General features: G+C 42.4%; 1 protein-coding gene and 1 long non-coding RNA gene across 2 annotated transcripts in view; one reads left to right on the top strand and one right to left on the bottom strand.

Annotated features, from left to right (window-relative positions):
• The window catches only part of LOC109028953 (uncharacterized), an 89429-nt gene that overhangs the window by 2321 nt on the left and 60228 nt on the right, over positions 1 to 26880 (top strand). The gene's annotated exons all lie outside the window — the stretch shown is intronic.
• On the bottom strand, positions 126 to 26721 carry OLFML1 (olfactomedin like 1). Its single transcript, XM_004050636.5, has 3 exons — positions 26028 to 26721; positions 23618 to 23906; positions 126 to 2624 (listed from the first exon to the last, which is right to left on the bottom strand). The coding sequence occupies exons 1-3, from the start codon at positions 26154 to 26156 to the stop codon at positions 1834 to 1836; spliced, it is 1209 nt and encodes a 402-aa protein (XP_004050684.4). The 5' UTR covers positions 26157 to 26721; the 3' UTR covers positions 126 to 1833.

Genomic DNA, 26880 nt, shown 5'->3' with positions numbered 1-26880 from the left:
CCCCTCTGTGCCTCCAAAGGAACTATGGTTGCAGGACTCACTCCTATTGATAAATCTACCCCACTATCCTCTGTGAGGCAGCCCACATTCCTTCTATCTGTGAAATAGATAGGTAATAGGGCAGGTAATATCACATTTATTTATTCATACCTGTCTCATTCCACAAAGGATTTGGCCTCTGTACCATTCTGTTAGAACTGTGGGTAATTGCACTGTATCCATGGGTTGAGTAATTCCCTTCTGCCAAATATCTACTCAAATGCTATGGAAAAAAACATTTTCTCTTCACTGCCTATGGTCCCAGCCTGGGCTTGGCAAAGACAGGAAAACAGCTGCAAGCGCACAAAGCAAACCTTCTCATGTGACCAACCTGGAAAGACAGAGGCTTCAGCATGTGACACAGACTGGCACCACAGCCTGCACTTGTGACTCGAACTTAGCTGAATTGGACAAACACGTGGGAAACACTGAGGAAGCCCCTGTCAAGAGGCATGCTGCCCTCGGTGCCACAGGGCATGCCTGCTGTGGCAGAGTCGCTTGCCTGCTGTATGGCTTCTGTCCAGATTCCAGAATATTTACCAAGGGCCTCAGTGTGTTGGGAATCATTCACAGTAAACCTAACACAAGCAGCACTCCCAGAAAGCTTTTGTGCTTAGGGTATGTGGGCAAATATAACCTGATGAGGTTATTTGCTCAGTGTCACTTTTATTGAATTTAAAGCAGAAAGAGAGAAACAGAGGACAGCAAGACAAGAGGAGGCTAGAGTTGGGGTCCTCACCCTTACACTGGTTTTCTGGAGGAATTATCATTTGAAAGGACTATTGAAAGGTCTTGTGCAGACATGAAAACTGGCTAAAGGGGCAGACTATTATTTTTAGGCTGAAACGATGAACGCATTGACTATAAGAGTAGGTGAACAAACATACGTATTTGATGCTTCATTGGGCAATGGAAAAACTATGGGATTTGTAGTATTTTCTAGCTGTATCTTTCACTTTGTAATTGTGTTACTCACCTAAACTCTAGAATGACAGCTGTAAAGACTTGTGCATGTTTCACAAAGGTGAAACGAGAATTAAATGATGTGCAAACACTCCACACCTGGAAAGCGATATTCAAATGTTAATATTTTTACTTTATTATTACATCTACCAAGCTTAGTGGAAGGACAGGGCTAGGGGAAATAGAGGTTAAACCTCAATAAGAAATAGTATTTTAAGCCAGGTGTGGTGGCACATGCCTGTAATCCCAGGTACTTAGGAGGCTGAGGCAGGAGGATCTCTTGAGCTCTGGAGTTTGAGACCAGCCTGGGCAACATAGTGAGACCTTGTCTCAAAAAAAAGAAAAGACAAGAAAGAAATATTAATAGTATTTTAGTTGGGCAGTGAAAATGGGAGAATATCAATAGACATTTGAAAAAGAGGGAAGAGCTTCAGCAAAGGCCAGGGGAGAGAAAAGCCAGTGGTGAATATTAGGGGCTGGCATACAACTCTAATTGTGGGAGGGAAGATGGCAGAGTTACAGTAAATGCTGGGGAGCAGTAAAACAAAAGGCTTGAAGTAAGCTATATCAGAATGTGGTCATCCTTGAGAGCCAGGAGGTTTGGGGGAGTAATGGACATTGTTGAAACTTTCCTGATGATATGCTCTCATCTAAGCTCTTGGAAGATACCTAAGGCAGTGACATTTGGGAAAGGAGGCATACGTATTTCCACTTCTACACACTCTTCCTGTGTGTGATTAGAGGAATACTATATTGTGAAGGGGCTATAGCCTCACTGTCCTGTAGAACAGCTGCCAAAGCCACAGTGCTCTTTCTCACAGCTGTAATGCATTACTTCAGAGGCAGCTTTCTCTTTGTCTGGAGTTTGTAAATGATCTGGTTTCCTTCATTCCAGGCATAGAGCTGCTTATCTCTGGGGTTGTAATGGATCATGGAGTGACTTCTTGGTCTCTTGGGGAAGAACAAGTTGGGCAAGTCCTCCTCACTGATAGTGCCCAGTGGATCATAGATGCAGGTGATGCGATGAGGGCCCTGGCCCCCAGTACTGTAGACCACATAGAGAACCCCACACAAGAGGAATGAGGCTTCAGCATCCTGGCTTCTGCATGGGGTATCCCATGAATGCTCCACTCCCAGTGTGCCCGGCTCAATCTTTGTGAGAACCAAATGGCTATGAGTGCCTGGCCCAGAGTGGATGGCCCAGAGCCCATGCTCATCCACAGCCAGGTCAATGTAAGTTGAGGGGGAGTGCTGGTAAACCAATGCTCGGCCTACCCCTCCTGGGAGCAGCATTCGATCTTCCACAGTCCTCTTCTGCAGGTTATATTTGATTATCTCATTAGAAGTCGCTTGGTTGTGAAAAAATAGAAAACCTTTGTAGATCACTTGGCCTGTTCCCTGCCAGGAAAGTGTTAGGATTTGCTTCCGGGGAGCTGGCTTGGTGTTATCCTCCATGAATGCTCGTATGTTTGCAAATTCCCAAACAGTGTTGTTTCTGGATCCAATTAATAAGTACACCTTTGGAGAGTTATAGACAGCATCTTTCATCCAAGAGCCATGTGTGTCCATCATCTTCTTCACTATTTTCAGAGACTTTATGCCCATCAGCATGTTGTCACAGCCTGGCCAAACAGGAGAAAAAGGAGAGATTACTTTATAAATATGAGCTGTCTGCTTTCTGAAAGGCTCACCATGCTTGGTAAATCTTGTTTCCTTTCAGATCTAATACTGGTGGGGAATATTTTCAGTTCTACTGTGACATGACCGTCCTTAGAAGAAGGGTTTCCCTTGGAAAATCCTAGAGCGAAAATGCAACATAGGCATGCATTTTGTTTCCTTAAGAAAAAGGGCATTTAAATCCCAGCAAGAAGCCAAGCCCATTCTTTCACCTCCTTATTTTCACAGATTGTTTTCTCCTTAGTGTCTATAATAGTTATTGGATATAGATCAATTGCAATTCATGGTATGACTCAACGAATGAAAGAATAAATAAATGGTCTCTGTTAAGAGACTTGCTATCCAGTTCTAAGAGGCAGCATTTTACTCACTTCAGGATATTAACAGCTATTTGCCGTTTCAGAGACCGTGTTCACTCTCTAGAGCACTTGAGATTGACACAGTGAGAATGACTTAGGTGTGAAGACACTAATTCCATTCCATTTACCAAGATTTTATTGTACTATGTACTTAGGTTACAATGTTTCCAGAATGGTGCTAAGTATTGAGGATAAAAAATATAATATCAACCCTAAACCTCGAGATTATCTTCTAGTGAAGGATTCTGACCCTTAACACGACTGCAACATTATAAGAGCTCTATTTATTTATTCATGAATGTATGAATGCATTTAGTTAGCAGACACTGGATACCTACAAGGAGCAAGATAATGAGCGAAGTATTATGAGCTGGGGTTATGAGCATAAATTGGGCATGGCTCTTTCTTATTAGGTACAGGACTAACTAGAATATAGGGAGTAAAGTGGAATTTTAAGAAGAACAGGGAAAGGAAATGTCCTTTGATGCAGGGAAGAATCTGTATTTGATTTGGTCCTTGAAGGATAAGTGGAGTTGAATATTCAGAGGAGTGGAGAAGCATTCCAGACAGCAAACAAAACCACTTGCAGGAAAGTACTCTAAGATTAGGTAAAGAAGTGTAGAGTTTAGACCAATACAAGCTAATGTTTGATATTGCTTCAAACTAGATATATAAAGCAAAGTACAGTTGACCTTTGAACATGAGCTTTAACTGTGCCGGTCTCATTAAAATGTGGATTCTCTTCTGCCTCTGCCACCCCTGAGATAGCAAGGCCAACCCCTTCTTTTCTTCCTTCTTCTCAGCCTACTCAGTGTGAAGAGGATGATGAGGATGAAGACCTTCGTGATGATCCACTTCCGCTTAATGAATCGTATATCTATTTTCTTTTCCTTATGATTTTCTTAATGACATTTTCTTTTCTCTAGCTTACTTTATTTTAAGAATAAAGCCACAGGGCTCTTTCTTCCAGCTGTAATGCATTACTTCAGAGGCAGCTTTCTCTTTGTCTGGATTTGTAAATAAGAAAGGACCAGATAACATTCACAATATGTGTTAATCGATGTTTAAGTTATCAGTCAGTCTTCTGGTCAACAGCAGACTATCAGTAATTAAGTTTTGGAGGAGTTAAAAGTTACACATAGGCTGGGCGTGGTGGCTCACACCTGTAATCCCAGCACTATGGGTGGCCAAGGCAGGTGTATCACAAGGTCAGGAGATCGAGACCATCCTGGCCAACATGGTGAAACCCTGTCTCTGCTAAAAATACAAAAATTAGCTGGGTGTGGTAGCACACGCCGGTAGTCCCAGCTACTCGGCAAGCTGAGGCAGGAGAATCGCTTGAACCCAGGAGGCGGACATTGCAGTGAGCCAAGATCATGCCGCTGCACTTCAGCCTGGCAACAGAACGAGACTCCATCTCAAAAAAAAAAAGTTACACATAAATTTTCAACGCACAAGGGTCAGCAACCTTAGCAACTGTATTATCCAAGGGTCAATTGTAGTAGATTGAAGCCATCTCTATGCCTGGAACCTTAAGGGCCAGGCTAAGAAATTTGGATTTTATTCCACAGAGAGATACTGAAGTTTGCGAGCAGGAGTGAAGTAAAGGCTGTCAAGACTGTTCTACAAGGTCAAGCTAGAAGTCCTGTGTATGATGGACACTTAGAGTGAGACCAAAATGAGGGAAATCAATTAGTAGAATATTTCTTTAATCCAAATGGGATGATAAAGGATCTAAACTGGAAGAAAGGAGAAAAATGAAGTAAAACGAAGGAGTTACAGTTTTCTAGCTCCTTAGTGCCACTTCAGGCTACTATTCTTCCCACCTACAGCAAAAACTCTTCCTTTTTAGTATTCATGCTTTGTGTCTCGTGCTGTCAACTCCTCCCAGTCTAAATCATTGGCAATTCTCCAGGACACTACCCTATATGCATGGAGCATGCCCACCTCTTCAATTCCATGGAAACTTACTTTTAAACCATATTAGTATCCTCCTCCAGGGGTTATACTCTGAATCTCCCATTCCCCACAACTATTCCGTATCTGAAATCGAAAACTCCAATATCCCACTCACCACAGTTATTCTTCCATTCCTCACTCCTTTGCTCATGCCTTCCAGTCCCTTGGCCTCTACTTTCTCCCAGGTCATCAGCCCTCTCTTCATCTTGCTTTCTTTCCTATGCAGCCTAAACCACTGTAATAGCTCTCTCACCAGCATTCTTACCCATCAACCCCTAGTTATGCCACCATATCCACCCAACAAAAGTCCCTGGCCTAGGATGAGTTCAAACATCTGCCTTGTCCTGGAGTTGAGTGTTGATGGAGGAGAAAATCTCACAGTGGTGTATGTTGGTGCCACTACACATAAGGGGCCTCCGATGTCAGCTGAGCCCCAAATACCATACTGGTCTTCATGGTTAGCCCACCATCTTCACATAATAGCTATCTTATATCTTCCCCACACTGCCCCACACACCCCGCCCTGGCCAGTCCCTTCACCAACAGCAGATTAACTCCTTTGAAAAAACAAATACCATTAGACATGAACTCTTTTCACTTCCTCTCCTCACCTATAAACTTTTCTTTAGTTGTTCCCCTGTTGCTACCCTCACACACATCTTAGAAAAAACTGTGTCATTTCTCCTGTCCAAGACTAATATATTCACTTGTACTGTGATCTTATCCTTTCCTGGCTTCTTCTAGACTTCCTTGATGAATTATCCCTTTTCTGTTATCTTTAATTTCTCCTTTGTTACTAGATTCTTAGCTTATAAGCATCTAGCCTATATTAAAACAACAACAACAATTCACCTTCAACTAGGCATCTTTTTCTAGTTGCTTCATTTCTCTTTCCATCATTTTATAGCCAGCTTCTCCTACAGAGTAGGCTATACTCTGTATCTACATCTTCACCTCCCATTCTTTTACTTCACCATAACTCCATAGAAATTATTCTTTATAATGTTACCAGGAACCTCATAACTGAAAACTCAAATAGACCTTTTGTGTCCATATTTTACTTGATCTTTCTGGAGCATGGTCAGTTCTTCCTCCTTGAAGATTGATATGAATCAGGATAAGATCAGCTCTACTGGTCATTTCAAGATAAGTCGGTCATCAGTTCTAATTTTGGACAATTTTTTTTTGAGACAGGTTTTTACTCTATTAGACAGGCTAGAGTGCAGTGGCATGATCGTGGCTCACTGTAGCCTCAACTTCCCGAGCTCAAGCAATCCCCCCACCTTCTCCTCCTGAGTAGCTGGTACTAAAGATGCATACCACCAGGTCCAGCTAATTTTGTTTATTTTTTGCAGTGATGAGGTCTACTATGTTGCCCAGGCTAGTCTCAAACTCTAGGACTCAAGTGGTCCTACTGCCTTGGCCTCCCAAAGTGCTAGGATTATAGGCATGAGACACCACTCCAAGCCAGTTGTGGACTTCTTGTTGGGACTGCCTTGTCAGGCCATCCGTTGTGAGATTAGTAGTGTCATGGAAGCAGGGAGTGGTGGTCTTGCTAGGAGCATGAGGAAACTTGCAGGTCTACCTCAAATCCTGCTGAGGTTTCTATTATGGGTAGGAAAGAGTAGTCTTAATAAGAGCATAGGAACGCTGGGCCTCCCTCATTGACTTCTGGGTGTGAGGTAGTGGAATGATAGATAGAGTCTTTAAAGGACAACTGAGCACTCTGAGGAGCTCCTTCAAATCCTTTGAAAGGCTTTGGTATAAGAAGCTGGATGTGGACCAGGCACCGTGGCTCACACCTGTAAGCCCAGCACTTTGGAAGGGCAAGGCAGACAAATCACTTGATCTCAGGAGTTCAAGACCAGCCTGGGCAACAGAGTGAGACCCCATCTCTAAAAAAAAAAAAAAAAAATACAATAATTAGCTAGGTGTGGGGGCGTGTACCTGTAGTCCCAGCTACTCAGGAGGCTGAGGTAGGAGGGTCACATGCACTCAGGAGGTGGAGATTGCAGTGAGCTAAGATTGTGCCACTGCATTCCAGCCTGAGTGAGAGAGCCAGACCCTGTCTAAAAAAAAAAAAAAAAAAAATGCTGGATGTGTCAGCAGCAGGTTGTCATTTTCCTAATCAGCGCTTGGGTTCTTAAAGCCCACTGAAGGTCAACTGGAGTCAGAGGACAAGAAACAGGATGAAGGAAAGAAGACTGGACAGGAGGAAGAGAGATGCATAGTGAGATGGGTTCCAGAGGTTCGGAGGTAAGCAAGCATGTTAGCAAACTGCTTGCTATATGCCAGCTGTGTGGGCAGCAGTCCTATCATGCTTTCCATATGACTATCACACTTTCTCATCTCCCTGCAAGCCTCTGTCATACCCTCGCATGGAGATCTTCCCACTTACTCCGTGAGAAAGTAGAAGCAATCCTAGGAGAACTACATCATCTCCTGCCTGGACTACTGTAGCAGTCTCCTACCTGGTGTTCATGCCTCCATACTTGCCTCCCATAGTCCAATTCCCACAGCAGCCAAAGGCGTGCTTTTAAAATGTAAGTCACATCATGTCCTGTGTCTGCTTGAAACCCTCCATTGGCTTCTCATTTCACTCAGAGTGAAATGGATAAAGCTCAGGCCTTTACCTCCAAAGCCACATATAAGCTGTTCTCCTACTGCTTCTCTCTTTGTTCTCCCTCTCCTTGTCCCCTACAACTTCTCCACCTTGTTCGTTTTGTTCTATCACACCGACTTCTGCTATTTCTCAGATTGTACCAAACACACTCCTGCCTTGGGGACTTGGCACTTTTCGTTCCCTCTGCTTGGAAACAAATATCTACATGACTTCCTCCCTTGCTGCCTTTATGCCTGTTCTCAAATGGTCCTTGATCATTTAGACCTTTTCCCGTCACCCTATAAAAAAGGCAACCCTCTTCTCCAGCTCTCCAGGGACTCCTTTACCCTAGATCATTTTTCTCCATAGTGCTTATTATCTTTTGTGTGACATACATTTGTTATTAGCATATTATTGCTTGATTCCCCTCAATAAAATATAAACTCCATGAGGGTATAAGCTTTGTCTTATCTGTTTCATTCACTACTGTATGCCTTGTTCCTAGAATAGCATCTGGCACATAGTAGTTCCATATTTTCTGAATGAATAATGAATTTTCAACAACCAAATCCATCAACAAACTGCTCCCGACCCTACATTCTCTGCCATCCTTCCTGTGTCCTTTACTGTTGCAGTGGACCTCTTCCCCTTTCACCTACTCAAGAACTTATCACCTGAAATTATCTTCCCTTTCCTACCTCAGTAGTCTCTTCCTCCCTATTGGATCATTCAGTAAATCATCCATCCTGGAAAAACCTACTAGCATGGCCCCATTTCTCTCTTCCACTTTATATTAAAACTCCTTGAAAGAGGCATTTCCTCACTTCCAGTGATCCTCTAAGCCATTCTAATCAGACTTCAGTTCTCCACTGGTCTAAACTCCACTGCCCATTTTTCTGAATCAGTTTCTGTCAAGGTCACCGGCAGCCTCCATGTTGGCAAATCCAAGGGTCAATTCTCAGGATTCATCCTTATCAACTTTACAGCCAAATTTGATTATTTGATCAGTACTTTCCCTCAAAACTCTTTCTCTTCTTGATTCTGGGATATCCCCCTCATGTTTGTCCTCCCATCTTTCTGGATTGTTTTTTTCTTGGTGTCCATTGCCAGTTTCTCCTCATCGTCCTCTTTTAAATACTCTATCCTCAGGCCTCCTCTTTTCTTTGTCTACAGTCACTTTCTGAATCATCCCATTCTATCTCTGAGACCATGGAAGTCCTAAATAATGATGACTACCAACTTTGTATCTTCAGCCCCTATCTGGATATCTACTTAGTCCCAAACCCATTTATCTACCTGCTTACTCAGTGTCCCTACTTGGATGTCTTCAAACTTAACCTGTCCAAAGCAGAACTCTTACTTTTATCCTCCAAACTCTCTTTCTCCCTACTTTTCCCATTTCAGGCAAGATCCATAAACCAAGTTTCTTACTTAGAAATCCTTCTTTCTTTCTATTCTCCAACACCAGCAAATCCTGATAGTATAACTTCTCTTTAAATTATAATGTTACATAAGGCCAGGAACAGTGGCTCACGCCTATAATCCTAGCACTTTGGGAGGCCAAGGTGGGCAGATCACCTAAGGTCAGGGGTTCAAGACCAGCCTGGCCAACATGGTGAAACCCCATCTCTACTTAAAATACAAAAATTAGCCAGGCATGGTGGTGCATTCCTGTAATCACAGCTACTTGGGAGGCTAAGGCAGGAGAATTGCTTGAATCTGGGAGGCAGAGGTTGCAGTAAGCCGAGATCGCGCCACTGCACTCCATCCTGAATACAGAGCGAGACTCTGTCCCAGAAAAAAAAAAAGCAAAAAAAAGAAAAAGAAAAATTATAATGTTACATGAAAATGCTCAAATATACATCTCACTTTCAACCTACTACCTCTTTTTTCCCTGGAATCCGTTCATCATCACTTTTTGCCTAGACCACTGCAATAGTCTCTACTTTGTCTCCCTGATTTTATTCTTACTTACCTATAGTTAGTATGTTCTCCATAAAGCGGTATGAGTGATCTGTTTGAAAACATAAATTATGTGACTAGCCTGGCTAAACCCTTTCTATCATATTTAAAATAAAATCCTAAACCCTTGGCCTAAGGAATCTACATAATGTGGCCCCTGCCTTTCTCTGTGACTTTCCCTGCTACCTTTCTCCCCTTCCTCACTGTGTTGTGATTACATTGGTTGTCTTCAGATCCTGCCAGGATGTCAAGTGTGTTTCTGCCTCGGGGCTCTTGCACTTGTAATTTTCTGCCTGGAGTGCTCTTTTTCTTGATCTTCCCACAGTTAGCTCCTATTTAGCCTTCAAGTCTCACTTTCAATATTATGTCTCTAAGAGGCTTCCTGTGACCACACTATGTAAATATGTCCACCTGAAAATTATCTACTCTAGCCCTTTTCTTATTTCCTTGAGATCACTTATCATATTCTTAATTATTTCATCTGTTTTATTTACTAGCTCATCGTCCTTCTCTCCCGCTCCTAGGCTTCTAGTCTCTACTCCTTCAACTTCATGGATAGTGTTGTGTCCCAATGCCTAACTCAGTGAGTTGGGGGTTCATAAATATCTGTTGAATGAATTAAAAAAATAGTCTCATTTAAGCAGATATTTTTCTAAAGTCTAAATATTACTGCACTTCCAGAGTTCTGACTGCAGGCCCATCTTAAGTAAATAATAACTTGTACTTTAAAGCTTTTAAGATACTTTCAAACCCATTATTCCATTAAAAAATCTGACCCAAGGTTTTCATTGAAGGGAACACATGGCAGAAGTGGGGGTGGGAGCAACCCTAGCTGGGAAGAGCTGAGTCTCAGCAAGTCAGTCCTTTGAGTGGTCATGATATCACTGGCTGCTCCCAGGGACACAGTGGCCTTACCTGTCTCACACTGTGGCCAGAGCCAGACTTGGAGGCAAGCTGTAGAAGTCTCTCAGCCATCAGCTGCCCCCATGCTCCCCTGCTGACATGCTTCATCAGCCTGAGGGGTTGCTTTCCTGTGGCCTCTGGGTCAACATTGTTCTGGGTCAGCCTCGGTTATAGGAAGCCAAAGCCCTGGGGAATGTGGAGAAGTCTGGGACAACAGGGAACCTTACGCATTGCGGGAGCAGCTAACAGAAGGACCCCCTGCCATACTGAGCTACTGGGGGCCATAGGCTGCAGTGTAGGATGGGGAATGATCTGCCCTGTTTGCCAGGGCCACCCCTCCACCTGAGCCGGAGAGAACTTTCTTCAGTTTCCCAAGGCTAACCTGTCTCTTGTGAAGCCTCTGCTCTTCCCTGGTTCTATTCTGATCATAGAGGACGAGTAAGGGTTTAAGCCTGTGAGTGACCATAGAGGACTTTTATGGGGTAAGAGGGAAGGTCCATTGGCTGTGAGAAAAGGCCAGAAGGTATTTCTATTAAGGAACAAGCACAAGGGCTAGAGAAGTTAATAAATATCTGACAGGTATATCTGACATATAGTATGCTTCATACTGGGCTAGGCACTTTACATTAACTCATATAATTCTTTTTTTAAGTTTTTTTAAAATTTTTTATTTTATTATTTTAGAGACAGAGTCTTGCTCCATTCACCAGGCTGGTCTCAAACTCCTGGCCTCAACCAATCCTCCTGGCCTTGGCCTCCCAAAGTGCTGGTATTACAGGCGTGAGCTACCATGCCCAGCCCCGTATAATTCTTTTTTAAAAAAAAAAAAACCTTCTTAAAAATTTTATTTTTAATTGATAAATAATTATATATATTGGTGGGGGATACTATGATATTTTAATATATTTTTAAAATGTAGAACTCATAATTCTTATAAAAGTTTAAGTGGTAGATATTTTAATCCCCATTTTCCAAATGAGGAAACATTAAGGCTTGTATAAGTTACCTGGAAAGGTCACACAGCCATAAAGCGTGGGGATGGGGTCCTCTGAGCTCAGTCTGAGCTGGGAGGCAGCCAGTCAGGACCCCTCCAGCCAGCCCCAAGGGCATGGTGGTGTGTATGTATGTGTGTGGCGGGAAAGAATGAAGAACATCTGGGTGTGCAGAAGGGTGGATGAGGGCAATGGGCTCTCTGGGACCTAGTCACAGACTATGGCACTTGACTGGGAAGCCCCCAGCCTGCCCATCCTTCTTGCCTGAAGAAAAGCCAGCAGGCTTGCAGCCCAGCTGCAGAGGGACTATGTCTAAGAGCAAGGCATATTAATGTCTCATCCATAAGAAAATGTTCATTTAAAATACAGCAGAAATGGCTGGGCACAGTGGCTTATGCCTATAATCCCAGCACTTTGGAAGGCTGAGGTGGGAGGATCCCTTGAGCCCAGGAGTTCAAGACCAATGTGGGCAACATAGTGAGACCTCGTCTCCACAAAAAATACAAAAATTAGTTGGGCTTGGTGGCACACCCCTGCAGTCCCAGCTACGTGGGAGGCTGAGGTTGGGAGGATCACTTGAGCCTGGGAGGTTGAGGCTATAGTAAGCTGAGAGTGCATCGCTGTACTCTAGCCTGGGCAACAGAGGGAGACCCTGTCTCAAAACAAACAACAACAACAAAGCAAAACAAAACAAAACAATAAATCAGTCAATAAGATAAAATACAGCAGAAACCAACACAGACATGCTTCTTTCTCCCTCTACTCTTCTTTTCTAATGCAGAACCCTTGGAGAAATAACACAAGAGTGGATATATGGTTTTGGTCAGGGAAACATAGTTCTGGAAAAAAAGAAACAGAATTCCCCCCATGTTCCTTCTGCTTCTCCTATTCCTTCCTTTGTAGATGAAACCCAGACTTGGAGTCAGAGATGAGTCAGAGTGGTCTAAACTCAGCCTTTGGCTCTATGTGTCTCCCCAAAAGTCCCTTTGTCAACCCAACCTTGTTTTTCCCAGCTGTAAAACAAGAGGTTTAGGTTGGATGCTCTCTACATAGTTTTCAGGGCTGATACTCTGTAAGTTTTATAAATTCCTTTTCTTTTGGAGTTTGAGGATAATATATTTACAGTGTTCAAGTAAAAGGGTAAGTTAAAACTCCCTGCTGTGCTTCTCTTGAGAAGAGATAATTAGCAGGAAGAAAAGGTTGAGGAAGGATGGGAAATAAATTTAAAACCTTTGGGTCCAGCCAAGATGCAAATTTTTTTAACAGAGGCAATGACATGCAAGGTTTCCCTGGCAAACCAGAGAATGAGAATCTGGGTTTCCCCCTGAGGCAGAATTGCAGACAAGCAATTAGGATAGAATTTGGCGCAAGGCCTCACAGTAAATTCATACACAAGTATCACTTATTTGAATCTTTTCATATAACTTGTAAATTCATACGTAAGTATCACTTAATTGAATCTTTTAAATACTTTTCCCCTGATTTAATAGCAACACTCTCCAAATCTGGTGAGACTTATTCCTTTGTATGGGAGTCACTCAATCTGAGTTAAGGATCAGAAACATTGGTCTGGCTGCAGGTGGAGAATGGCTTGGGGATGGGGAAGGACAGAGGGAAACCAGGTAATGAGTTTGTAAGTATGATCCAGATGAGAGCTATCCAAATAGTGATGGATATAAGTAGCTAGAAAAGGAGAAGTCACGTCTTAATAACTGATTCAATTGAGGGAACCAGCTGATACCAAATCAGACTCAAAAATGGGGTGATAGGATACATGAGATAGCAGCAGAGAAGGAAAAGCAGGTTGGCTTGGGAAGAGTGATGAATTCATTAAAGAGAAGAGAATTATCTTAAAACCGTGAGTATTTTGACTGCTTCCTGAAATGGTGTTATAAAACTTGACTTTTTCAACCATCTGGATTGTATTCATGTTCATAAACATTTGTCAATACTAATCAGCTGATAGGTAGGATGGTAGGCACTGAGATGACAAAGATGATGGCTCTCAGACTTGTAGTCAGTTATAAAATATCATGCTATTATTATAAAATTGTCAGCATAGACTTATTCTAAAAATTAGGGGTATTTCATGATACTGCCCATGGAATAAGTTTCAGATATCTCAGCATAGCATGCAGAGTGCTTGATCAACTTCCTCTCTTGTCACTTCCTCATCACACTAGTCACTAGTCACCAAACCTGCCATGGCTTCCCGCAAGTTTTAGACTTTGCTCAGACTTCCTTAGCTCTCCTTTGCTAACTTGGGATACACCCGCTCATTATTCAAAACAAAATCCTCTGCTCCTGCAGAGCAGTTAGATGGTCATTCTCATCTGCCTAAAGCATTCTGTGCAACCCCTTCTAGGGCAGTTATTATGCTGAACTAGAATTGATTATTCACTTTGTTTCCTTGCAAGCACTTTAGACTCTATTTATCCTAAGTGCCTGGGACACAGTATATATCGCCCTCACTAGTCAACTTACTGCTTACTCTCCAAACTCAGAAACCAATTAGATTCAGATTGTGCAGAATTTGTTAGTTTCCAAACTTGCTATCCCAATTCATACTGTGTCAACCTAGAAATCAAATAGATTAGCAGGTGATATTTTGCTGAGTGCTTCAGTGGATGGGTAGCAGGAAAACAGGAACTGTATAAAATTCAGTGAGCCATGGGGTAATTTGGCATTGCAGAAGGGCTATGAACCCAGGGTTAGGGCTTAAACAGGGCCCGGCATACAATAAGTGCTTTATACGTTGGTTTTAGTGAATCACACATAATCCTTTATTAAATCCGTATCATAGGTTTTTCTAGCTTTCCAGCACTAAATTCAGAGTATTCCATGGCACCCTGTCCTGAACCCTAACAACTTTATTGATAATAGCAATAAATTATGAAAAAGAAACAGACTTGACACATGGCTTTTCACGTGCATAGATGTATGTTGCCCAAAAACATCAAGTTGAGAACTTCAGTGGAGGGTGTGGAAGCTGGGAAGATGTGTGAGGTATGAGTGTGAGTCCAGCCTGGATCCACGATGGAGTCCCTACAGCTGGAGTCCAACATAGACAACATAGACAACTTCCTTCCAGTGCCTCCTTCTGGAAGAGGCCAGGTCTCCATAATCCCTTCCCTTAGTTTATTTCCCTCTATAGTACTTATTATATTCTGTCTGCATATTATACATTTATCTGCTAACATATTTATTGTTTGGCCTCCCTCAAAAGAATGTCAGCTCGAAAAAATGTAAGAAAAAAGCAGGGGCTTTGTCTTATCTGTTTTTTTTTCACAGATGCATGTCTTATCCTGGAATATCATCTGGTACATATTATTACAATTTCTCCATTTTAATTATGTACATGGTAAATATCAATAGTTATAACCAACCTCAACAAAACCTATTTGGAGGCCTGAATAACTTTTATGACTGTAAAGGGTTTCTGAACCTGAAAGTCTGAGAACTGTCCTAGAGCATCCAGGCTCGTCAACACTCATGTAAAGCATGAAAATGGGCCATCCTCTGGGGAATTTTATTTTTTTGAGACAGGGTCTTTCTCTGTCACCCAGGCTGGAGTACAATGGCATGATCAAGGCTCACTGCAGCCTAGACCTCCCAGCTACAGTGTAGCTGGGACTACAGGCACATGCCACCATGCCCAGATAATTTTTTTTATGTTTTATAGAGATGGTGTCTTGCTTTGTTGCCCAGGCTGCTCTGGGGAATTTCTGATCAGTTTCCACTTTCCACCAATTATCTGACTGCGACAACATTGTAACCATTCCAAGGTTATAATTACGAACTTCTCATTTTTATTTATTTCTCATTTAAAGACTGAGCTGGTTTTTTGCATAGTGGTTTTTTTTTTCCTGTAATATTCCAAACTGAAAAGGATGGAAATGCTCTCAATTTCTAGCTGTGGTACTGCCATTTGCCTGTGTATAGTTAGAAAACACAAAGTCATTTTGATGTTTCCCCATGGATTCTTCCTGTGAAGTACATCTCATTTCATCCTGTTCTTTTTATCCTTTCTCAACATGTGATGGTCTAGGGCCTGCTTCCTGGACCTGAACTTTGCAGCAGCCTTCTCACTGGTTCTTTGGTGATACTTCCTCAAAACTGTTAATCACACCAATGCCTGACTCACTGCTTTCATGTAGACATTTGCATATTTTAAAATCAGCCTTGATTGCTGCCTGTTTCCATGAGCATTGAGATGAAAAGCCTTATATGGGTATAACTAGAGGTCATAGTAGAGGGGTGAGCCTCAGAGCCAGACTTGGAACACCAAAGTGTTAAAGTGACCAGGCTAAGTTCCTAGGGACCTTGTGTACTTCTGCTTTCTCTCTTAGACATCTGCCTCCGTCATGAGGCCAGGCCAGGTTAGCCTCCTGCAGGAGCAGAGGCCATGCAGAGGACAACCCAGTCACCCCAGCTGAAGTCATCCTCACCCAGCTGTTCCTAGGCAACGTGCCACTGACTGCAGGTGCACAAGTGAGCCTACCCAGCCACCCTATGGACCCCTGAGAAATGATAAACGATTGTTGTTTGAACCCACTAAGTTTAGGCGTGGTTTGCTATGTAGCATTATTGTGGCAACAGATAACTGATACAGGGCAGGGTGGAGATTGTGAGTAGACACAGAGGCAGAGGTGAATCTAGCGTGTCTGGGGTGGTGCATACTTCTGTACGTGGCAGGAATGTGGGGAGAAGAGATGGGCTGTGTGGAACTCTCTAAGCCACACGTTCTTCATCTGAAAAGGAGCTGTAATAGTATCGACCTAGCTTGTTGATTGTTGTGGTCATCAGACAAGACATCAGATTTAAGGGCTGAATGCTATCTCTGGCAAATAGTTCCCTCCATTTTCAAATAAACGATTCCTTCAGGTCAGAAAAGACTGATTCTCTACTCTGTTCCAGGCACAGCATAAATGACTCAGGCATGCATGAGGTATATTTTATGTTTTCAGAATAGCAGGTGAGATGGACAGAGCACCAGACAGATAGGGATAGGCAGCAGCGGCACGAGATGCTGAGGGATGCTCAAAGTTGCTGTGTTCAATTGTTGGCTTCTTATCCAGTTTTATGATAAAAGTAAGCACAACACATATAGCGGATACCATATTCATAGTTTTTATTTAATTCGTGAGTATTACTTTCATACTTAAACCAAAGAGAGCTAGGCTGGCGGGGGTCAGGTTGTAAAGGACTTTCTTTATATGTTATTTTTGGGGGGGTTGCTTTACCTTGCAGGTTTCGGTTGCCATGGAAGGGGATAAAGCAGCGATGTGGTAACTCTGGCAAGATTACTCTGTGGCAATATAGGATAAAGCCCTGGAACAGGGAGAAATGGGAGGCAGGAAGGTCAGCGAGGAGGCTTTCATAGGAATCAAGACTAGACATGGTGAGAGAGCAGTGCAGGTGGAAAGAGTACACTTGAGAGAGATTCACAAGGAAAAATCTACTGGATATAGTGACCAGTCAGACAAGGGCCAAAGGGAAGATTTCTAGCCCAAGAAAGTGTGTGTGTGACTATTCTGTTAACTGAGCAAAAAGTGGGGAAAACACAGGAGTTTTATTGTTTGAAAGTCAATGAAGAAATGGCAGAGAACTAAAAAACAAGAGGGTAGGGAAAGAAAATTGGACCTTCTTGGCCAGAGTTTAAGAATCTAAAACCAGCCTGTTTGTAAGTAGGAATCATCATCAAATAGTGATCAAGAAAACTAACATGGTCTTCATACTGTGACCCATGATAAGATCAGGAACAGCTAGAACTTCTGGGCCCAGGTACCTACTCTCAACAGAAGGCTCCTACCTCATGTGCCTCCCTGGCAGTCCTGGAGATGGCTTCACTGGGTTCAGCCTGTCTGTTCTGTGCCCCCTCAGCCTCCCCTACTGCCATTCTGCTCTGCACCTTGTGGCCAGAATGAACCTCCTCTGAGCCCCGACACTCCCATGCTTATCACTGCTCCGCAGACAGCACAATGGGAGAGGTGAAGGTGTGCAGGACCCAGCCTGTGTGGGTCGAATTGCAGCTCTGCCATCTATTAGTTGTGTGACCTTGGACAAATAACCTATCCTCTCAGTGTCTTTGTTTTCTCATCTATAAAACGGGAGATAATATACAGTACCTATGTCACAGGGTTATCGTGAGTATTGCATGACATAGTCCAGTGAGATAGGTAAAATGCTTAAGGATTATGTGTGGTACATAATACGCATTCAGTAATATTAATTGCCATTGTTCACATTATTCTGATTCCCTACAGCTTGCAAGTGTGAACTAGTTTAACACAAAGGAGCTTAGCTCATGTCTGGTTCTTTCATCACCTCTCTACAACTTCCTCCTTCACCTGAGCTCCATTGAACAACTTGCTCCACAAACACACTGAGCCCAATTATGCCTTTGTGCTGCCACATGCTGTTTCATTTTCTTGAAATGCCTATTACTTTATTCTCCACTTAATTAGCTCTTTTCCATGATTAAAACTCAGCTTGAGGGCTACTTTCCAGATTCCATAATCCCCCCATCTACATGGCAACCCTGACCATATCTACTTAATGCCTGCCCCCTGTGCTTTTGTGACACCCTGTGCATCCCTCCATCAGAGCCATCATCATTCCAGATTTGTCTGGACAGCTTCTCCCCTTGGCCATAAGCTTTTTGAGGACAAGAATGTTACCCTATCCAACATTCTATCTCTGATGCCTGGCACAATGCCAACATATTTCTAGAATTCAGTTGGACGTTTGTTGAATAAATAAACAAGTTATAGCAAGAATGAATGGATGTTCAGGGCACCTGGAGCCACAGTTGACCCTCTGTGAGAATCCGTAGTGATGGGACTGAAGGTATCCTCATAGCCCACAGACCTTTCAGATGGATAAACAAAAGAAGTGCTATGTACGTAGGCCTTTCTGAACCCAGCACAGTGACCCATGGGCATTACCTTTCCAAGGGAAAGCACAGGTTAAGCTGTACTCTACATGCACCTCCAATGTTGCCATCCCCCCTGAATGCAGAAATAGCTGGGTGCACGCAGGCACACGTACACACACGTGCACACACACACCTGTACTTACACCTGCATTTATACTTTGAATCCCTTCTTTTGTGGTAAACACATCTGTTGCAAATTAGTTATAATTCTTTTAATATTTTGTTCCACTCATGACAAACTAATGGACCTTGAGAGTTGGCAGATACATTTTATTTGGTTAATAGTGGGGATTTTTGTTTAGTTGTCTTGCTTTTAATGGTTTTGAGTATGGGTCATGCACACTTATAAAACCTGGACAGATCCCAGAGGCTTCAAATATGCTGCAACAGACTTTCTAATTTGAAACGTGATCTAACAAAAGATATGAGCTATTTAATTCGGCAGGGTGAAGGTTACTTGAGGTAACTTTTTGTGCACCCTTGCAATAAAAGGAACTGGACGACAACAGGAAATAAAATAAAATCTGCTATAATGGCTTGTTTTGACTGCCTTGAGAATTTTTCTTTACAAACTATTTACAAGTTAAAAAGAAGTTAATACTCACATCCATACAAGAATGCTGCCTGTGGAATCTTCCAAAGAGTATCAGTTGGATAAATCTTCCAAAGAGTATCAGACACCATGATTAAGACACCACTTAATCTTGGTGTCTGAGGGAATGATTCTTTGTCATAAATTATCAAGTGCAATGCAAAATTTTATTTTAATAATAGTTATAGTTCCAAAGACTTGGAATAATTTTAAAATATAAGTTAGATTATATTCAAATAGTGTTCACTCCTTTGCATCCTAAATTGTGTATGTGTGTAAATGAGAGAAGAAGAGAGGGAAGGAGAGTGGGAAAGTGGGAGAGACAGAGTTAAGATTCTAAGATTGTACCTACCCCCAAAACATCCCTGAGTTGAAGCCCTCATGTGGACGTCATTTGGGGATAATCTCTGAATGAAGGCTGAAGATACAAGAGCAGCTCTCTAGGGAATGGCTTAGTTATAGAACAATTTTATCTTATTATTCTCAGTACTTGGCCCTTAGTAGTTGCCTGAATAATATTCCTAAAATAAGTGAGAACCATTAAGATTAGTACTAGAATTTCCTGGAAGTCTTCTGAGATACAAGGTTAAATTTTCCAAGGAAGTTGCATCATCTATTCTGTAGGGGTTTACAAACTCTCCAAGACAATGCATACATATGAATGAAACCCTCTGATCTGACCTCTGGCAATGCCTTCCTAGCCCATAATCCCATGGTTTTTGCCCACAGAAAGGTGCTAACTTGAGTCTTCAGGATTTTAATGGAAGGTCTGTAACTGGCACAGTCTCTAGAGGCCATGGTTGGAAGACAGGAAGATCAGAGTCTTCCAGGAAGAAGGCGGGTGCAGGTAATTAGTAGCACCAGCTGAGCCTATCAGACTAAAGCATTGTGATAGGCAGAATTCTTAAACAATCCCCAGGATTTTTACCCCCTGGTGTACATGCCCAGTGTAATTCCCTTCCCTTGAGTGTGGGCAGGACCTGTGAGTGTATGACAGGACAGCACTCTGTGATTGCATTACACTGTAAGACAAAGGTGAAGGAATTTTGCATATACAGATAAGTTTCCAAATCAGTTGATTTTGAAGTTATCAGTAGGAAATTATGAGTGGGCTGGCTGAATCAGATAAAAGCCCTGAAAAGAGGGACTAGGCGCTTCCTAAAGAGAAGCACTCTCCATCTACTTGAAGGAGCAATAGCTGTGTTGTGCAGTGCCTATGGCAAGGAGAGGCTGTAGGAGCTGAGGGTCCCAGCCCTACAAGTACCAGCAGAGGACCCAACTAAGCCATACATGGACTCCTGACCCACAGAAACTCTGAGGTAGTAAATGTGTATTGTTTTAAGATGCTTAATCTATGGTAATTTGTTGTATAGCATGAGAACCGATATAGGCATAGTTACTAACAGAAATGGCAAAAAAGCAGAAGTGTGCATAATATATACAATACAAAACAGTGCCTAACGGGAATAAATTGACATTCCAAAGTCTACTCCTAGATAGAGAACCTCTAAAAATAATAAATCGAGGAGACACTAATCACACCGTTGTGATTGTTTCTAGGTTTGTCTTCCCCTAAACTAAGCTCTGCAGGGGCCTCTGCCATTGTTATTTCTTCTGTAAACCATTTCTGTGGCCTCCTCCATGGGAGGACATGACCTAGGCTCTGTGAATGCAGAAAAGAAGATGTCAGTATGTTTGTGGAATGACTGAGGAGTTGAATACATACAGACTTGTGTGGTCGGATATGTGAGATGCTCCCTGGGAGGACTGAATGAAGTGCTCCAGGAGCATTACAGGCCAATCTGCCTGGCAGCCCCCTCACCTCTATCCTCACCCTCATAGGTCTTCACAAAGAATTCACAGCATTTTTGAGTCATAAAGGATTGCTAGGAAAAAATATATAAATATATATTAATCATATATAATATACATTTTAATATATACATATATACACACATACATAAAAATATGTATATGTATATTTAAACTGCATTTGGGTAAGTTATGGGAGAAGGAGCTGGAGATCAACTTGCATCACTTTGTAAAGGGCCTTTCTTATGTAAAAGAAAGCTAGGAGATTTGAATGGATTTTTTTGTTGTTGATAATTGACGGTAAATGACGAAAATACATTCTACACAGAGGAGAATTATGATCTATTTTGTGTTGTGGAAGGTCTACATGACAGCAGGCAGACTGTGGGAGGCAAGAGAAGTGGTAAGGAAGCTACAGCAGGATGCAGACATGTCCTACTCAGTCCTCCATCCCTGCTGTGCAGCACAGGGCCCATCCATTAGTGGGAGGCAACAAGTATTGGCTGATTTACAAACCAACACAGCATCAAATATGAGCTCCAGAGGCAACAGACATGGATGTAGCAATCTCTGATAGGTTCAGAAATAAGTTTTCATATACCACAGAGCTAGGAGAGGGGATATTTCAGAACTACCAGATCTGAGGGGCAGAGGATGGGGGTTGAAAAAGCAAGTCCAGTCTCAGGACCTCCACTGAGCTCTAGCTGGAATGGGAAAGGGTAATCTCAACACCTGGTGGGCTGAGAGTATCCGGGGACCAGAAACAGCTCAGGGATCCAATTCAGCACCAGTATTCAGACTTAGCGTCCTGCCTGAACCCCCAGTGTGAAAGTTCGGACACATTCTAGCTCAGGCCACGTTAGCACCCAGTCCTCTCCATCAGCTCTTTAGGAAGCCCCTGTTCATCCTCTTTTGACCCATTTCCTTCCCTCACTCTGTGCTTACCGCCAGCTTCTCCCTCTTTGAGGATGATTCATCTCAGGACAATGTCAGGGCCAAAAAGGATTGCTTACTTGACCCATTGCTTCATATTATAGGCAGGGCACCCTCCTCTCTTTCTTCTGACTCAGGGATAAGATGTTTTTTGGTTTTTCCCCCCCTCCACCAAAGCCTAACTAACCCCTCTGCCTGTGTTGACAATCCCTACATCTACTCATTTATTTGTTTTAATTGTTTAATTACTCACTGAAAACTATTTATTGAATAGACCCCATTCTAGGCACTGGAGACACAGCATTGAACATGAAACTGGGGTTCCAAGCTCTCATAGAGCTGACATTACAGATAGGGAGGTAGGAAATAAGCTATGAGCCAATAAATGAACTAAATGGTTTCAAAATTATAAATGATCTGAAAAAAATTATAGAGTAATAAGTGCTCCCAGAATCCTTTTGAGTTTTCCATCTCAGCGTATTTCATACCAACCATTCGGTGACCTAAGCCCAAAACCTGGGAAACATCCTGGACTCATCTCTCTCACTCATCCTTTAGTTTTAATTAGCAGTCAGAAAGCCATGTGGATTCCAATTCTCAATGGCTCTCAAATCCACCTGTTCTCTGTCCCATGACGCTTAATGCCAACACTATTACTTGTTGCCCAAATCATTGCAGCATTCCCTGACTGGTCTCCTCTCTCTAGTCTTAGCCTCTTCCTTCGTATCATGCCCTTGTTTAAAATTGCTCAATGGTTCTCTATAGTTTCTCCAGTGAGCTTCAACTTCCTTCATCTAGCATGCAAGGTCTCTGATTAACTGGATCCTGCTGAGCTCTTCAACCTAGTTTCCCTACTGTCACCTCTCTAAAAAGCTTTCACTCAGCCATATTTGCAGGTCTACATGTCAAGGTGCTACAGTACCCTCATGCCTTTGGTATATTGTGCCCTGACTTGAAGTACCCTCTGCTCATTCTTTTCTGACTTCTTTGTTCAAAACTGAGACCAAGTGTCACCTCATTTAGGAAGACCCTTTTCCTTATAGTGACCATGAAGTTCTTAGAAGGATTACATTGAGAAGGTATGTGAAACTTTTAGCACAATGATGGCACTCAGCTTATATGTCATTTCCCTGATGGAGGTTCTTGAATTGGAACAGACGTAATTAGCATGTAAATAAAGTCTTCCTATTTGCAATGAAAACATCTCAGAATACAAACCGTGAAGTGGGAGATTTGTCTCCCTCATTGTTTTAATGAAATAGACTCAGGCACAGAAAATTTTTCTTTGTCATTTGTGTGTTTATTGCCTGATACTGTTTATTATAATTTGAGCTGCTACACATTATTCTTAATGGCCTGGAAGTGATTCTGATGGATCACAAGATTAGACCACATCCCATGCATATCACCATCTCAGACAGCACACACAATAGTGATTCACTGCAGTTCCCATCCCTGAGGGTTGGCTGTTGCCATTTCCAATTTAAGACTGTTTCTTGGTACATTTGCAGATGCTATCTACAGCCTGGGTACTGGATATAGAATCCACCAAACTGCCACTTTCCCTGAAAAAATCTGGGACCACACATCTCCACCAAACCAAGATTTATCAGGAGGTAGTCTCCTTGGGCTGACTTTTGGCACTATAGCCTTGACCATCTATGGAGTCTTTAGGTACTCTGTGTGAAAGAAAGAATGGCTTTGCGAGAATGGATTTCTCTTTGGACACCTGTTCTTTGTATAGCTTTCTCTCTCAGCAATGCACACAAAAGCACACCTCCAATTCTTACTCTCATTACTCTATGATGCTCCCTGACTGCTCTGAGTCTGTGTGTTTCTGAGCATAATAGTCCCTAGAAGGGCTAGGAAAAGATGCAGTTTTCTTACTTGCATTCAGCAGAGTCCGGATCTTTTTCTCTTCTTCAGCTTCTTGGAGCAACATTTCTGCCAGTGTCTTGTCCTCTGATTCGATGCACTCGTCAGCCTCTCGAAGGTATTGTATGTAGTCAATCTCCCGTTGGGCACGTTCAACTCTCAGTGCCAAGTTACCCACTGCACTCTTGTACTCACTTGTGTAGGTCTGACATCTTCCCAGCATGACAGATATATTTTTTGAGAACTCTTGGAATTCTTGAACGTATGCCCTCGTTGCTTGGGTACATTTTTCCAGCCCTTGCTTCAGTCAGAAAATAAATTTGCAAATTATTGCTTGTTATTTAAATTACCCAAATAATATAAATAGCTATCATTTATAGAAAAGGATTAGAAAATTACACATCATCAAATAGGGGAAAAATTGAAATCTCCCATAATTCCTAAATTCAAAGGTAGTATTGATACTTGAGTATATCAGTTTTTAAAAGTTTTCCCAAGCATTTAGTCATACATATGTAAATATATATTTTTAAAATGTGATTTTACTATATGTTTTGTATCATCTTTTTCACTTGCAGATATATTGTGAACATACTTTGATACTAATTAATGTATACCTATACCATAACTTTAATGAGAGCATTCCATTGAATTGATATCCCATGATTTATTCTGTTAGACTCTTTTTGAGGTACATTTACATAGTTTTTAATTTTTTGTCATTCAAACAATGCTGAGAAAAAAACTTTTTATTTACATCTTCATCAGATTATTAAGGGAAAAAAAAACCTCTGTATTTACATCTTCATCAGATTATTTTAAGGTAGATTTCCAGAATATCCGTCCCTAGCACTTGGCACAGGGCCAAGCACATAATACTATTCAATAAATATTTGCTGAACAAAAGAATAAATGAATGGAAATGGGATTGCTTGGTCAAAGAGAATGTCTACTTAAAGCTCATTTGGCATGGTTTATCAAAATGCTATCCGCAAATGTAAAAATGTATGCTCCAAACAACAATATGTAAGGCTGTTTATTTTGAAGGGAGAAAGACAGAAAGAGAGACCCAAAATAATTCCCTAAATCCCTACCCTCTTTTTTCCTACCCCTCCGACACTGGCTTCTCAGGCTGGGAATGCTATCACTGTATTGTTAAGTGTCTGCGCTGGCCAACAGTGACTGCCACCTGCGACTTGGCTTCACCTCAGGTCAGGACTGGGGTGGGAAGATCTATACAGATCATATCCTTGTCTTTTTCAAATCCACATTCATAGCTATAAAAGGATCAGTCTGTACTTCATACCCTTGACAAGTTCTTAAGGTAGTGAAAGACAATTTGCAGGGATTTGGCTGGCTTTACTCCCAAGCTAAGTCGGTGCTAAATGCAGAGGGATCCTGACTGAGCATCATTCTGGCACTTCTATGGAGGTGAGGCTCAGGAGGGAGCAAGTGAAGAAGCGCAAGAGGCCACTGGTCTGGGAACACTTCATCCACTGCCTCCAGGCCCCAGCCTGTTGGCTGGACGCCCTTAGGAAATGCATTCGGCCTGCTATGTGGAATTACTTTACCCTGACTATAACTAGAAGAACATATAATTTGGATGTGAAGATTTTTCAGGAAAATGTAGAAAATAATTATTAGCAATAAGAGGGTCTTTGAAAGAAGATAAATAATTTATCAATTTAGCTTGTACAAAAGCAAGCCATTAAGTATGAATAATCAATGCCAGGGTGTGGCAAAGGCTAGGGTGGAGGGTTACATTTGTCCCTGGGAGCCTGTCCAGGCTGCCAAAATGTTGGGTTTTGCACATTTTAATGAGGTGGCAGCCCAAATGCATTCTTTCTGTTTAACTTGGCTGAAATCTGCTCATTTCTAAGTCTAAATCCAGTTCAGCAAAAGAAACTAAGACTTCTCAGTACATTGATATCATGACTTTTTACAGTGACCTAATGGTTTATCATAAAAGACAAAAAGAAAAGTTGAAATCCATTATCAGCCTGAAACACTAAAACATGAAGAAAAAGTAACCAACATTTTTAAGTTTCATATTTTAAAAAATGAACTATGGTGAATAATAACATTTTAGATACATACCATTATGCCAGGCAGTATTTTAGCTATGGATTAAATCTTCAGAATAGCCTTACAACATAAATTCTACTATTATCCCCATTTTACAGATGAGACAAACTGCCAAATCAGAGCACAAAGTGCAACCGTGCTTAAGGTCTGGAAGTAGCACACTGGACTCTGGAGTTCGGCTCTAAACTGCCAGACTATGAGCATTTTAAAGTGTAACTTTGGCAATGTGTCATTTGCTATCTGGGAAAAATACAACCCAGTAGATAGAGAAGCATGGGTAAGATAAGGTACTTCTGGGAAGCCTGTTACTTATCCAAGGTGTACAGATGCCACCTACCTCCAAGACTCGAAAGCGCTGGTAGATGTAATGCACCATGGCTGGGTCCTGGGCACACTGCGGCGGGGGCAGAAAAGCTGCAAGGAACAGAACCAGCAATGCAGAAGCTCCTCGAAGGGCCACCATCATCCTGCAAAACACCAAGCAGGGCAGTCTCTTATGCTGTGGCTCTTCTCAAAGATGTCTCAAGGGCTCCGGTGGTGCTCTCCTGCTTTCTATCCGCTGCTGTGGCAAATCCTCTAAAAACAGTGTTTTGCACAGCAGAGAGCAAAGTCCGCTTGTTATTCCACCCGATACGTGAGCTCAGTTTGCCAGCTAGTGATCAAGTCCAGCTGTTGGCAAGTTGGTCCCTGAGGCCTTGTAGACTGACTTGTGGCAGAGAGCTCCCTGGGTCCAGCATCTGTTGCCCTCACCCTTGACACATGCGGACCCTCCCCAGGCTAGTGGTTGCAAGCTGCTTCCTGGCTTAATTGTGTGTGCATTGGGGTGGGGGGTGAAGATGGCTTCCCCCCCGTTCCCTTCCCCCAGCTATTTCCTTTTTACTTTTGCTTTCCTCCTCCCTAGTGGATTCTGCAGTCCAATCACAGGCCTTCCCCAACACAAACCACCCCCAACTTTTTAAAGTTGGAATCTCAGTTTAGTTTCTGGCAAAAATTCCCAGGATCCTTTTCCAGAAGTCCTATTGGGAGACCCCACCCCTCATCCAGACTCCCTTCACATTCCTGCAGCTCTTAAAGGCACAGCCAGGAAAAATAAACATGGATCTACCACTATCTCTGAACAGCCAGTGCACAGGGCTACATCGCCCCTTGGGCAGAAAGGTACAATGGGCTACAGGCCTGGCCATCCAGGC

This window comes from Gorilla gorilla, chromosome 9 (genome assembly GCF_029281585.2).
Source record: "Gorilla gorilla gorilla isolate KB3781 chromosome 9, NHGRI_mGorGor1-v2.1_pri, whole genome shotgun sequence".
Lineage (NCBI taxonomy): Eukaryota > Metazoa > Chordata > Mammalia > Primates > Hominidae > Gorilla > Gorilla gorilla.
Note: the sequence above shows the minus strand (reverse complement) of the source record. Positions and strands in the feature narration are given on the sequence as shown.